The sequence below is a fragment of the Nomascus leucogenys genome, chromosome 14, assembly GCF_006542625.1.
Source record: "Nomascus leucogenys isolate Asia chromosome 14, Asia_NLE_v1, whole genome shotgun sequence".
NCBI lineage: Eukaryota > Metazoa > Chordata > Mammalia > Primates > Hylobatidae > Nomascus > Nomascus leucogenys.
In genome coordinates, this window is record NC_044394.1 from 41,695,327 (window position 1) to 41,709,404 (window position 14,078).

The 14,078-nt window shown below is 42.7% G+C and overlaps 1 protein-coding gene across 8 annotated transcripts in view; it reads left to right on the forward strand.

The window, feature by feature from the left end:
- The window catches only part of SPECC1 (sperm antigen with calponin homology and coiled-coil domains 1), a 295,377-nt gene that overhangs the window by 218,321 nt on the left and 62,978 nt on the right, over positions 1-14,078 (forward strand). For all 8 annotated transcript variants that reach the window (XM_030828445.1, XM_030828444.1, XM_030828446.1 and 5 more), the window contains 2 exons: positions 6,006-6,087; positions 9,951-10,107. In XM_030828445.1, the coding sequence (XP_030684305.1) occupies positions 6,006-6,087; positions 9,951-10,107 (239 nt within the window). The remainder of the gene's footprint in view (positions 1-6,005; positions 6,088-9,950; positions 10,108-14,078) is intronic.

Consider the following 14,078-nt stretch of genomic DNA (forward strand, 5'->3'; position numbering starts at 1 on the left):
GTTGTAGATATGTGGCATTATTTCTGAGGGCTCTGTTCTGTTCCATTGATCTATATCTCTGTTTTGGTACCAGTACCATGCTGTTTTGGTTACTGTAGCCTTGTAGTATAGTTTGAAGTCAGGTAGCGTGATGCCTCCAGCTTTGTTCTTTTGGGTTAGGATTGACTTGGTGATGTGGGCTCTTTTTTGGTTCCATATGAACTTTAAAGTAGTTTTTTCCAATTCTGTGAAGAAAGTCATTGGTAGCTTGATGGGGATGGCATTGAATCTATAAATTACCTTGGGCAGTATGGCCATTTTCAGGATATTGATTCTTCCTACCCATGAGCATGGAATGTTCTTCCATTTGTTTGTATCCTCTTTTATTTCATTGAGCAGTGGTTTGTAGTTCTCCTTGAAGAGGTCCTTCACGTCCCTTGTAAGTTGGATTCCTAGGTATTTTATTCTCTTTGAAGCAATTGTGAATGGGAGTTCACTCATGCTTTGTCTCTCTGTTTGTCTGTTATTGGTGTATAAGAATGCTTGTGATTTTTGTACATTGATTTTGTATCCTAAGACTTTGCTGAAGTTGCTTATCAGCTTAAGGAGATTTTGGGCTGAGACAATGGGGTTTTCTAGATATACAATCATGTCATCTGCAAACAGGGACAATTTGACTTCCTGTTTTCCTAATTGAATACCCTTTATTTCCTTCTCCTGCCTAATTGCCCTGGCCAGAACTTCCAACACTATGTTGAATAGGAGTGGTGAGAGAGGGCATCCCTGTCTTGTGCCAGTTTTCAAAGGGAATGCTTCCAGTTTTTGCCCATTCAGTATGATATTGGCTGTGGGTTTGTCCTAGATAGCTCTTATTATTTTGAGATACGTCCCATCAATACCTAATTTATTGAGAGTTTTTAACATGAAGGGTTGTTGAATTTTGTCAAAGGCCTTTTCTGCATCTATGGAGATAATCATGTGGTTTTTGTCTTTGGTTCTGTTTATATGCTGGATTACATTTATTGATTTGCGTATGTTGAACCAGCCTTGCATCCCAGGGATGAAGCCCACTTGATCATACCAGAGGTACAAGGAGGAACTGGTACCATTCCTTCTGAAACTATTCCAATCAATAGAAAAAGAGAGAATCCTCCCTAACTCATTTTATGAGGCCAGCATCATCCTGATACCAAAGCCCTGGCAGAGACACAACCAAAAGAAGAATTTTAGACCAATATCCTTGATGAACATTGATGCAAAAATCCTCAATAAAATACTGGCAAACTGAATCCAGCAGCACAGCAAAAAGTTTATCCACCTTTGTTATCTTTTAATGTCATATTAATAGTTATCTTTTACTGAAGAGAAATTTTACATTTTTGTGTTGTGTTTTAAGATTTTGTTTTGTTTCCTGCCTTAAAATGTCATTTCTAACTATTAGATGATTAAAATATTCTCCCTAAATATCTTTAGGAAGTCTTTTATTTGTTCAGTCTTAAAACCCATAGAAACATGGGTTTGGATTTAGATGTTCTTCCCCTATCTTAACTGCCTTCTGGAAGCAGAACTAAATACTCTCTGGAGGACAATTACATCATCTAGATCCTTAAATTATAGCTACATTTTAAAAAGTACAATGTCATATAGTAACTTTAAACAATACCAGGCATGGTCAGGTGCAGTGGCTCATGCCTGTAATCCTAGCATTTTGGGAGGCTGAAGCAGGCAGATCACGAGGTCAGGAGTTTGAGACCAGCCTGGCCAACATAGTGAAACCCTGTCTCTACTAAAAATACAAAAATCAACTGGGCATGGTAGTGTGTGCCTGTTGTCCCAGCCACTCAGGAGGCTGAGGCAGGAGAATCACTTGAACCCAGGAGGCGGAGGTTGTGGTGAGCTGAGATCACACCACTGCATTCCAGCCTGGGCAACAGAGGAAGACTCCATCTTAAAATAAAATAAAACAAAAAACCAGGCATACAAATAGATAATACCAAATGATGAAAAGCCAAGAGAAAAAATAGACAACAGAAACAGAGACAGAAGATTTAGATATTGATATTAGTAGACATAGATCCTAAAACAACTGAGATTAATGCTGTCAGTAAAATAAGTGACAAGGTAGACAATTTCAGCAGAAAACCGCAATGTATGAAAAAGAATCTGTTAGAAATTTTATAACTTAAAAATAAAATACCTGAATTAAAGACTTAATAAAGTTTAGCTGCAGCTTAAACAGTTTAGGAGAGGCTTAAAGAACTGAAGACAAGTCAGTATAAATATCTGAACTGAAGCACAGAGAAAAAGGATAGGAAATAGAGAAAAGGACATAAGAAACATATGGGATGGAATAAAAAGATCTCATATGTAATTGGAGTCCCCAAAAAGGGAGAAAAAGGGCAGAAGCAATATTGGAAGGGATAATAATCAAGAATTCCCGAAACCGATAAAAGATGTCAAGTCCAGATTCAAGAAACAATAAGAACCCTAAGTGAGATAAGTACAAAGAAAACCACCCAGACACATGAGGTTAAAACTGCTGGAAATGAAAGAGAAAGCATCCTAAAAGCACCCAAAAGAAAAAAGGCACCTTAATGTCCAAGGAGCAAGAGCAAAACTGGCATCTTTCTTCTCAAGAAAAATGATGGAAACCCTGAAGACAATGCAATGGCATCTGCAAAATGCTGAAAGAAAACACCTGCTTTCCTTTACCTCATGAAAATACGCTTCAAAGTTCTGTACCTAGTGAAAATACCCTGCAAAGGTGAACACAAAAGAAAGATGCTTTCAGTCCAACAAAATCAGATGTTTTTTCCTAGGATACTTGCAGTGAAAAGACTATTTAAAGGAGCTCTGCGTGTAGTTTGTTCTTTTAAAAGACTATTAAAATTCAAAACCTCTGACAAGAAAAGCTAATGCAAAATTACCTGTATCAGGAATTTGTAAATGGGTACATCACTAAAGGTTTCATAATTATTAAAGCAATAGTAAGAGAATATCATATATTACTACTTTGTGCTATAAATTAGAAAATATTGATGAAATGGTCAAAATCTTAGAAAAATTTAACGTGCTAAACTTACGTAGGAGAGAGTAGTAGAAAATCTCAATCACCTATAGTTTATATCTTTTCCTTAAAAGAAATGCCAGGCCCTTGTGGCTTCACCATGAAACCTCCCAAACATTTAAGGAAGAAGTAATGTCAATCTTACGTAAATTCAGAGACTAGGAAAGAGGTCAGCATAGCTTTGATCCCTAATGCTTACAAGAACATTAATAGACAAGAAAATTAAAAGGTCTTTCTCACGAACCTCTTTGCAAAAATCCTGAACAAAATCTTGGAGAACCTTATTCAGAGATACATGAAAAAGATCATGTCATGTTGGGTTTATTCCAGGAATGGAAGGTGGTTTTAACTATTGAAGCCAACCAGAGTAATTCACCACATTAACAAAGGTATAAAAAGAATATGGTCAGCAGGGTGCAGTGGCTTATGCCTGTAATCCCAGCACTTTGGGAGGCCAAGGTAGGTGGATCACTGGAGGCCAGGAGTTCAAAACCACTCTGGTCACCATGGCAAAACCCCATCTCTACTAAAAATACAAAAATTAGCTGGGCGTGGTGGTGCATGCCTGTAACCCCCAGCTACTTGGGAGGCTGAGGCACAAGAATGGCTTAAACCCAGGAGGCGGAGGTTGCAGTGACCTGAGATCATTGCCATTCCACTCCTGGGCGACAGAGCAAGACTCTATCTCAAAAAAAAAAAAAAAAAAAAAAAAGAATATGGTCATCTTAGTAGGTGGCAGGAAAATGTAGTTGATAAAGATTAATATCTTTCTTGATGGAAATTCTTAGAAAACTAGGAATAGAAGGGAAAGTCTTTAATCTGATAAAGGGTCTGTGTTAGATATCTACGGCAAACATCAAACTTAATGGTGAAATATTGGATGCTTTCCCACAGGATTGTGAATGGGATAGTAATGCCCCATATTGTCACTTTTGTTCAGCCAACTTCAAAAGCAAGATTTAAAACTACTTTTGAAAACTGTATACCATGACCATTATATTTTTGTGGGATGTGGATACATGGAATTGTGTTTAATATGCTATGAAGTAGAGCCTCTAAGAGAAAATAATGTTCTGGAAAGCCTCAGAATGGCCCTGCACAGGCAAATGTACCAGGTTGTTCATTGCAGCATTGTTCCTAATATCAATATCAATATCAATAGAGAATCAGTAAAATAAATTATGGTAATGAAAACTAAGATCTACTGAATGCTTACCATCTGCTGGGCTGTGTTTTAATTGTTCTAACTGGATTTAACTCATTTAATCCTCCCATAACCGTCTGAGGTAAGTACCTTTAGTATCGTTGCCATTTTATAGATAAAGAAAATAAGGCACAGAAAATTAAGTAACCCAGAGTCTCACAGGTGGGTGGTGCCATCTGGCCCCAGAGCCACTTGCTTGGCCTCTTGTGACACTTCTCATAGGAAGCTGCCAAGATGGTAGGTGATGGTGGGTGTAGAATGACCTCTAAGATACAGTAAGTGAAAGAAGCAAAATAGTGTACAAAACAATGTAATGCTATGATAACAGCTGTGTTTTTAGAAAAACAGAGGGTGTTTTTCAAGGTTTTTCCTTGAATAATATCATGCTTACTTGCATTCTGAAATGCTTTTTTAAATGGCAGTAAAAAAATACACCATGAAATCTACCCTATTAACAAATTTTTAAGTATTGTTAACTAGAAGCACAATATTGTATGGCAGGTCTCTAGAAAAATTTTTTTTTAATTTCAAATTTTATTTCAGATTCAGGGTGTACATGTACAGATTTGTTACATGGATATATTGTGGGATGCTGAGGTTTGGGGTATGATTGATCCCATCACCCAAGTAGTGAGCATAGTACCCAACAGGTTTTCAGTGCTTGCTTCTCCGACCTCTAGCACTCCCCAGTGTCTCTTGTTGCCATCTTTCTGTCCTCTAGAACTGTTTTATCTTGCCTGACTGAAACTCTGTATCCACGGAACAATTCCCCACTTCCCCTCCCTGAGGCCTCTGGGAGCCACCACCCTGCTGTCTGCTTCTGTGATTTTGACTACTTTAGATTCCTCATGTACATAGAGTTATGCCGCTCTTGTCCTTCAGTGACTGGTGTATTTGACTTAGCATAATGTCTCCAAGACTCATTTATGTTGTAGCATGGGACAGGATTTCCTTCTTTTTAAAGGCTGAATAATATTCCATTGTATATTCTATGCCACATTTGCTTTATCCATTCATCTCGTGGTGGACACTGGGGTTGCTTCCACGTCTTGGCTGTTGTGAATTATGCTGCAATGAACAAGAGAGTGCAAGTATCTCTTTGAGATCCTGTTTTCAGTTTTCTTGGGTAAATACCTAGAAGTGGCATTGCTGGAGCATTTGGTAGTACTATTTTTAATTTTTTGAGGAACTTCTATAATGTTCTCCGCAATGGCTGCACCATTGTACATTCCCACCAAGAGTACACAGGAGTTTCATTTTCTCTACCTCCTCACCAACACTTGTTCTTTTTCAGTTTTTTTTTTGATGATGGTCTTCCTAATAAACGTGAGGTGGCGTGTCACTGCGGTTTTGGTTTGCATTTCCCTGATGATTAGTGATGTTGAGCATCTTTTCATATACCTATTAACCATTAAAAATAGAATACTTATACACACATCCTTGAATATACATAGAACATTCCAGGAAAGATATTCACAAAGCCAATTAATAATGATTGCCCTTGGAGAGAAGAACTAGGAGGTGGGAAGGAAAAGGAGACTTTCTCTTCATTATTTGCCTTTTTTATTGCTTTTGAGGATGGTGTCTATTTCATGTATTACCTATTCAAATAAGTGAGTTAATTAAAAACTCCCCTGGTTATTCCACTGTGTTTAAGAACTATTGCACACACACGCATGCACACACACACATCTGTGTTTGTGCTATTCTTGATGTTATGAGCTCACCATGCTGGTGTCCCCTTGGTTTTTACAGAGGCATTCGACTTACAGCAGTGTGCGGCCAGCCAGCAGAGGGGTGACTCAACGCTTGGACCTTCCTGACCTCCCTCTCTCAGGTAAATTATGTCAACATAAAGAACTTTTGACTTATCTTTCTGTGCAGTTAACTTTTCTTCATTTCTTTGCATGAAGCTGAGCTTGGAAAAATAATCAGTAGCATTTCTTGCAAGTGATTTCAACCCCAGAATAATGTACATATCATGGATGTTAGATGGAGCAGTGCAGCTGACAGAAGGAAAAGGTGTCTGTCTCCTGCCAGCTGCACTTCTCAGTGCCCTTGTGCTGGGGAGACAGGCCCAATTTTTTTTTTTCTTTTTCTTTTTTTAGAGACATGGTCTTGCTTTGTTTCCCAGGCTGGTCTCAAACTCCTGGTCTCAAGTGATCCTCTTGCCTCAGCCTCCCACAGTGCTGGGATTATAGGTGTGAGCCACTGTGCCTGGCATATTGTTTTTTAACTGAATCTCAAGAGCCTATTTTCTAATCTTTAAATAAAGTAACTAAGGGAAAAAAATCTTACCTGATTTTGAATTTGTCTGCTACTTCCGCAATTCTTAAAATTTACCTCTTTAAAGGTATTTGTCTTTTGGTGCAATCCTCTTCCTGTTGTTACACCGTGTGTGTGTGTGTGTGTGTGTGTGTGTGTGTATTTGTTTTGTTTGAACTCAAATCCTGGTTGTAAAGTGGAGGTTGCATTCAGCAGTCCCCACCCATCACATTTGCATTGCACCACATCTCCTGTGTCACAGGCTGCTGTGAAGCAGCCCTCAAGAAGGGACACGTGGGCTTGAGTCTCGGCACTGCTGCTCAGCCTGGCTTTGGCCCCATCACCCCACTTCTCTGTGCTTTAGTCTCCTCATCTCTAAAATGAAAATAATCCGGTCCACTTCCTAGGATTGTATCAAGGATTGAGTTAGCACATTAAAGCGCCTTGAACATGCTGGGTGTGTGTGGCAAGTGCTGTGGAAGTGTTTACTGTGCACATCTCACCTGCTGTTCCCTGCTGACCCAGTTCACCTGCCCAGAACTAAAAGGACAGCAGTGCTCGAGCCTAGTGGGAAGTTAAGGTTGTCCAGAATATGGGGCTTAGAACCTATGTATGTGTCTATGTGGTCACTGTTAGGAAATAAAAAAGGCAAAAACAACACTGATTGGACTGTTTACTGGTCCCTGTAGGAAGGATAGAAAGCCAAAAGTCTATATCACATGGACAGAAATCCTTTTGTTTCTAAGCATAAAATAAAATTTCTACAGCTGTACTTCCTTTAGATCTTGGTCAAACACAATCAGGCTTGCTCTTAAAATAGTTGTTTCTGTGAGGGAACTTTCCCCTCTGAATCTTCTTTGCTTTTTCATGGAATTAAATAAGGATTTTAGAGTTGGATAAACACTGACAATTGAGAATTTGAAGATGATCTCAGCCCGTTCCTCAAATTTTACATGGGAAAGATTCAAGCCCTACAGAAATTGAGTGACTTATAAAGGCTGCAGCGATTTTGAATGACTCTGGGGCCAGGAAGTCTCCTGATTCTTTCTACCGTGTACATCTTGGTGCTGAGGCTGGTGATTGCTCTGAGTAACAGCTTTCTAAAGAAGTGATGAAAGTTTACATGGGACTCCAAGTCATGATAATGACTTCCCAGCAGAAGGAAATGAAGACCAAAGGCCAGTGTAAAGTCAAGAGTGTAAGAACAAACAGAGACAGAGTTCAGTGGAGGTAGAGAAATGAGAGAGTCCATGCTCCAGGAGACCAGGCCTGAGTGTCCCATACTAGGAGGGGAGTGTAGGAGACCAGAGCACAGCAGGAAGCCCACTTGGCTCATGGTCTCCGTGCTTGCTTTGTAGCACAAAAGAGGGAATAATTTGATGACACGCATAGTGCTAGGTGTGGGGTTTTTGAAAAATTGTGGTAAAAGACACATAATATAAAATTTACCGTATCAACTGTTTTTAAGTGTACTAGGTAAGCCTTTGGTAGATAAATTTGTGTCTTCTCTCTGTTCCACTAGCCTTAAAGTTTCCTATTGTGTAGAGACACCATTCTTTTTGGTTTTCTTTGAAAGAGAGTCTTGCTGTCACACAGGCAGGAGTGCAGTGGCATTATCATAGCTCACTACAGCCTCAAACATCTGGCCTCAAATGATCCTCCTGCTTCAGCCTTCAAGTGGCTGGGACTAGAGGTGCATGTCACCATGCCTGGCTAATTAAAAAAATTTTGTGGGGGGATAGAGACAGGGTCTCACTAAGTTGCCCAGGCTGGTCTTGAACTCCTGGCCTCAAGCAGTCCTCCTGCCTTGGCCTCCCAAAGCGCTGGGATTGCAGTTATGAGCCATCATGCCTGGCCAAGAAACCATTCTTTTTTTTTTTTTGATATGGAGTCTCGCTCTGTCACCCAGGCTGGTGCAGTGGCGTGATCTCGGCTCACTGCAATCTGCGCCTCCCAGGTTCACACCATTCTCCTGCCTCAGCCTCCCGACTAGCTGGGACTACAGGCGCCTGCCACCATGCCTGGCTAATTTTTTGTATTTTTAGTAGAGATGGGTTTCACCGTGTTAGCCAGGATGGTCTCCATCTCCTGACCTCATAATCCACCCGCCTCGGCCTCCCAAAGTGCTGGGATTACAGACATGAGCCACCACACCCAGCCGAAACCATTCTTTTAGGTGACAAGATACATACTGAACTTGAGGCCACAATAGCTTATTGCTCTGAAGTTAATACCTCATTGACAGCCCTCCCTACTTAGCCCCCACCAGGCACCTGTCTGCTTGGATGATTCTATTTACTGTTATTACAGCAAAGGATTACAGTGACAGTTACTTGCTTCCAGGAATCCCCAGCAATTGCTTGTCAACATTGAGGTCATTGGAAGCTGCAGAAACCAAAGATTAATGTGCTGTTCTTGTTGTTCTCTTGGATGTAAATACTATTTTTCTCTGCTATTTAGAGCTGACTAGCCTCACTCCCAACTTTACTGCCCCTAGTTGGTGGCAGTGAGCTGTAGAAGGATTATTTTCTTCTGTGACTATTCACAGGTCATGGGCGGCAACTGTGGGCTCATCCTGGTCCCTGGTCTGCTCTGTAGCTTTGAACAAGGCACTTAGTTCTCTGAGCTCCAGTTTCCTCTATAAATGTAAACTAGACAATCTCGAAAAATTTCTCCTGTTCCACACTTTTATGGTCCTTTAAGAAATATCATCTGGCTAGACATGGTGGTGCACTTTCCTGTAGTCCCAGCTACTTGGGAGGCTGAGGCAGAGGATCGTTAGGAGGTCAAGTCCAAATCCAGCCTGGGCAACACAGCAAGACCCTGTCTCTAGAAGAGAAAAAGAAAAATAAGTATCATCTGGAGGATTCAGTTCATTTCATTACCTGTTTTGACTCAGACTAATATGACAGCAGAAAGGAGCCTTGAAAGAGTGATTTCTACTTCTTTTTTAGCAAGCCAGGCCCTATGGCTAGAACGGCCTTTTCTCTTGTAAAGTAGCTCTTGGTTCCCAGCTTCTTGTTTACTGCTGCCTGTGATCTGATGATCACATGAGGCATTTTCCTGCCGCTGTCTCTCAGATGTCTGTCAGTTAAAACAAAAGATACTACCTGGGGACAGGGCTGGCTTCATTGTCGCTTGCACAAGGCCCTTAGAAGGACACATGCTTGGTGTGTCCTTCTGATGCTCTGATGACATCACCTTGAAATTCACAGTGATTTTTGAACAAGAGGTTGATTTGGCGCTAGATGGTATAAATGATGTAGTGGTCCTGCCTGTAGAATCCACATCCCTATTGCATTTTTATTACTTCAGAAACTATATATGTTTGCACGTGAGGATAAAATGAGAACTGTATTGTATTTGAGAATGAAGTATGATGGCAGTCAAGAGCTGCTTCTTTGGGAATGGGTGATTATGTGGTTGTTCCCACAGATATTCTAAAGGGAAGGACTGAGACCCTGAAGCCGGACCCCCACCTCCGTAAGAGTCCCTCACTGGAGTCACTGAGCAGACCCCCATCTCTGGGCTTTGGGGACACAAGACTGCTGAGTGCTTCCACCCGGGCATGGAAACCACAAAGCAAACTCAGGTATCGTGTTTCAAGCAATAAGAAATCAGAAAATCATCGGGCTAATCACCTTTTATTCTTCCTTCTGTTTTGTCCCTGTGGCCAATTTACTTCTACAAATATTTCCTGCATGAAAATGACTGAGACACTATGTCTGCCCTTGGTGAGTCTAAAAGGAGGACAGTGGGTAGTGGTAGTGTGCAAAATGGAATTAAGGGCTGTAAAAAACAATACTGCATAAGCAAAGTCTTGAGAGGTTGTTAGTTGGATCAAGAAGTCTAGAGAGAAGTGGCATTTCTGTCAAGGGCTCTCAAAGTACCATTACAAGCACACTGTGGAATAGTGATCAGGGAATGTGGGTGGTGTCATGTGTCTGGACTAGTCTATGGGCTTCCTGAGAGCTGGGACTCTGCTGTACATATGCATAACAAGCTCTCTGTCAGTATTTGTTGGGTGGATGGATAGGTGACTAGGACATTCCATCTGGAAGGCATACTGTAAGTAGTCTTCATTGCTAAGGAAGAGGTTTGTGCATTATTTTGGTAAAGCACTGGAGTACCACCAAGTTTGTGGGATTTTGTTTTGGATTTTGAGGTTGTGCAGTGAGATTGGACCTGCATTTTAAGGAGGATTCATCAGAAAACAGTGGTATATAAGGATTGGAGAGGCATTTTGAAATCAGTGTTTAAGAAGGACTTTCACAGGGATGTAAAGGAGGGGTTGGCAGAGGGAGAGGATGGCAAGACCAGCAGGGTGGTCACTAAGAGCTTGTCTTTGTTCCCACACCTCTGTCACTTCCTCCCTTTCCAGTGCCCCTGGTCGCCCAGGCCACAGCAAACCTCTTTCAGCTGCTTCCTCTCTCCCTAGTGACTTCCCTGCTTCTCTGTGTTGGTTAATTTTCTGAAGCACTGAGCATGTCCTGCTGCAGACCTTGCAGAAATCTCACGTGACTGTCATCTGTACTCCTCATCCTGGTCTTCTAGATGCCCCATGACTTAGCACCACCCCACCCACCTGCCAGAATGGCCCTGTTCCTCTCTCCACCTGAGCCTGTTTTAGTTTTGTAATAGAACATGACCATTTCTGATTGCAAGTCTTTATGTATAAGGTTCTAGCCTGAATCATTTTTCTTTTCTCCTTTCATACTCCAAATACTGCTTCTCCTTCAAGGTCAAACCTTTCATGAAATTGTACCTAACACCTGGCACATTGACATATCCCTTTTCTGACTTTGGCATCTTACACTTTTTTGGGTGTTTTGTTATTGTACTGCTTTGTAGTGTGGAACACTGTTGCACAGTACATGCCATTGTCTCCATTTATGCTATAATTTAGTGGACAGTAAAGGTTCAACTTACATTTTGGTATCTCTTCCAGCCCTTTGCATTGTGCAACACACATAGCATTTCACTTAGTAAAACTTATGAGTGAGTACATGAATTAATATACAAAATTGGCTAGTTTAGGAGTAATAGCTTTTTAATAAATTTTATAATCACAAATATGGGTATTATAGAACGATTTATAAAAGTCTGAATAAATTCAGGTCTTGTTACAGCTTTGCGTATAGCATATATTTGGACCCAAATAGATGAAGTCATGTGTTTCAGAGGTTTAATGTAAAGCCCCAGATACTACATATTGTCCTGTTTATGTGCAAGAGATTTAAATAATCAAAAGAGGTTTTAGGGACCAGAATTAGTGCTGTTCTGAAATTGCCCTTTTCTTTATGCTAGAAATGCATACAAAAAGGCTATATGTATATGAATATGCTATTGATATTTTACCTTTTTTAATGAAAAGTTAAATTAGTAAAATTCTTATTTCAATTTTACATTTATGTTATTGAGATAAACAATGGCAGGATATTTGGTGTTTTTAATATGCCCTTCCAATGCACCTTTAAAATTTATTTTATTTTATTTTATTTTTTGGAGATGGGGTCTTGCTCTGTTGCCCGGGCTATAGTGAGGTGGCACAGTCATAGTGCACTACAATCCTGAACTCCTGGCCTCAAGCAATCCTCCCACCTCAGCCTCCTGAGTAGCTGGGATTATAGGTGCACACCATCATGTCCAGCTAATTTTTTTACTTTTATTTTTATTTTTTTAAAGATGGGGTCTCGTTATGTTGCCCAGGCTGGTCTTGAACTCCTGGGCTCAAGAGATCTTCCTGCCTTGGCTCCTAAAGTTCTGGGATTATAGATGTGGGCCACTGCACCCAGCCAATGGACCTTTTACATGTTATTTAGATATTGGTTTAGTCTTGAAACATGTAGGGTGTGTTTTGTTTACGTATCTTTAATTCAAATGATATTGTACTTAAGTAAACAAATGAAAGACTAGATGGATGAGCAGCAGATGGATTTTAAAACAAAATGTAACAAAACTCTCCCCAGGTTTATGATAGTCAGGAAGCACAATTTAATTTTTGTTGTTGTTGTTGTTGTAGAGATGGGAATCTCACTACGTTACCCAGGCTGGTCTGGAACTCTGGGCCTCAAGCAGTCCTCACATCTCAGCCTCCCAAAGTGCTGAGATTAACAGGCCTGAGTCACCACACCCAGCCAATTAAGTCTTTTTGTTTTTTTGTTTTTTTTTATTAATTTTTTTTGCACACAAAACAAACATTTTCTAAAAATACATACAAACAAAAAGATGCGTATCAAACGTATTAGGAAGGTTGCACATGGGAAGTCGGGGAATAGAAATGGGGGGTGGGAATTAAATGAGAGAGGGACTTTATATGGATCAGTGACGATAACTCAATCCTCTGTTTGACAAAGAAGAAGGAGAAGGAAGAGGAAGAAAAAGAAAGTGGGATAAAGGATCAGAAAGGGAGGAAAATAGAAAAAAATTAGAGTATGACTCCAGGGTAGACCTGTTTTGTTGTCACTGAGTTGGTCGGTTGGTTTGTCTGTTGTATTTTTCATGTTTCGCCATGTTGGCCAGACTGGTCCCGAACTCCTAGCCTGAAGTGATCAACCCGCCTCGGCCCCCCAGAGTGCCGGGACCACAGGCGTGAGCCACCACGTCCAGCCCCCACATTGTTTCTGGCCTCCGTGGTAGACCTCCCAGACGGGGCGGTCGGGCAGAGGCGCTCCCCACATCCCAGATGGGGCGGCCGGGCAGAGGCGCTCCTCACTTCTTCCCAGATGGGGCGGCCGGGCAGAGGCGCTCCTCACTTCTTCCCAGATGGGGCGGCCGGGCAGAGGTGCTCCTCACTTCTTCCCAGACGGGGCGGCCGGGCAGAGGTGCTCCTCATTTTTTCCTAGACGGGGCGGCCGGGCAGAGGCGCTCCTCACTTCCCAGACAGGGTGACCGGGTAGACTCGTTGCTCATTTCTTCCCAGACGGGGCGGCCGGGCAGAGATGCTCCTCACTTCTTCCCAGACGGGGCGGCCGGGCAGAGGCGCTCCTCCCGGCGGCGGGCAGAGGCGCTCCTCACTTCCCAGACGGGGCGGCCGGGCAGAGGCGCTCCTCACTTCCCAGACGGGGCGGCCGGGCAGAGGCGCTCCTCCTTCCCAGACGGGCGGCCGGGCCGAGGCGCTCCTCTCTTCCCAGACGGGCGGCCGGGCCGAGGCGCTCCTCACTTCCCAGACGGGGCGGCCGGGCCGAGGCCTCCTCACTTCTTCCCAGACGGGGCGGCCAGGCAGAGGCGCTCCTCACTTCTTCCCAGACGGGGCGGCCGGGCAGAGGCGCTCCTCACTTCCCAGACGATGGGTGGCCGGGCAGAGGCGCTCCTCACTTCCCAGACGATGGGTGGCCAGGCAGAGGCGCTCCTCACTTCTTCCCGGGCGGGGCGGCCGGGCAGAGGCGCTCCTCACTTCCCAGACGATGGGTGGCCGGGTAGAGGTGCTCCTCACTTCCCAGACGGGGCAGCCGGGCAGAGGCGCTCCTCACTTCCCAGACGGGGCGGCCGGGCAGAGGCGCTCCTCACTTCCCGGACGGGGCGGCCGGGCAGAGGCGCTCCTCACTTCCCGGACGGGGCGGC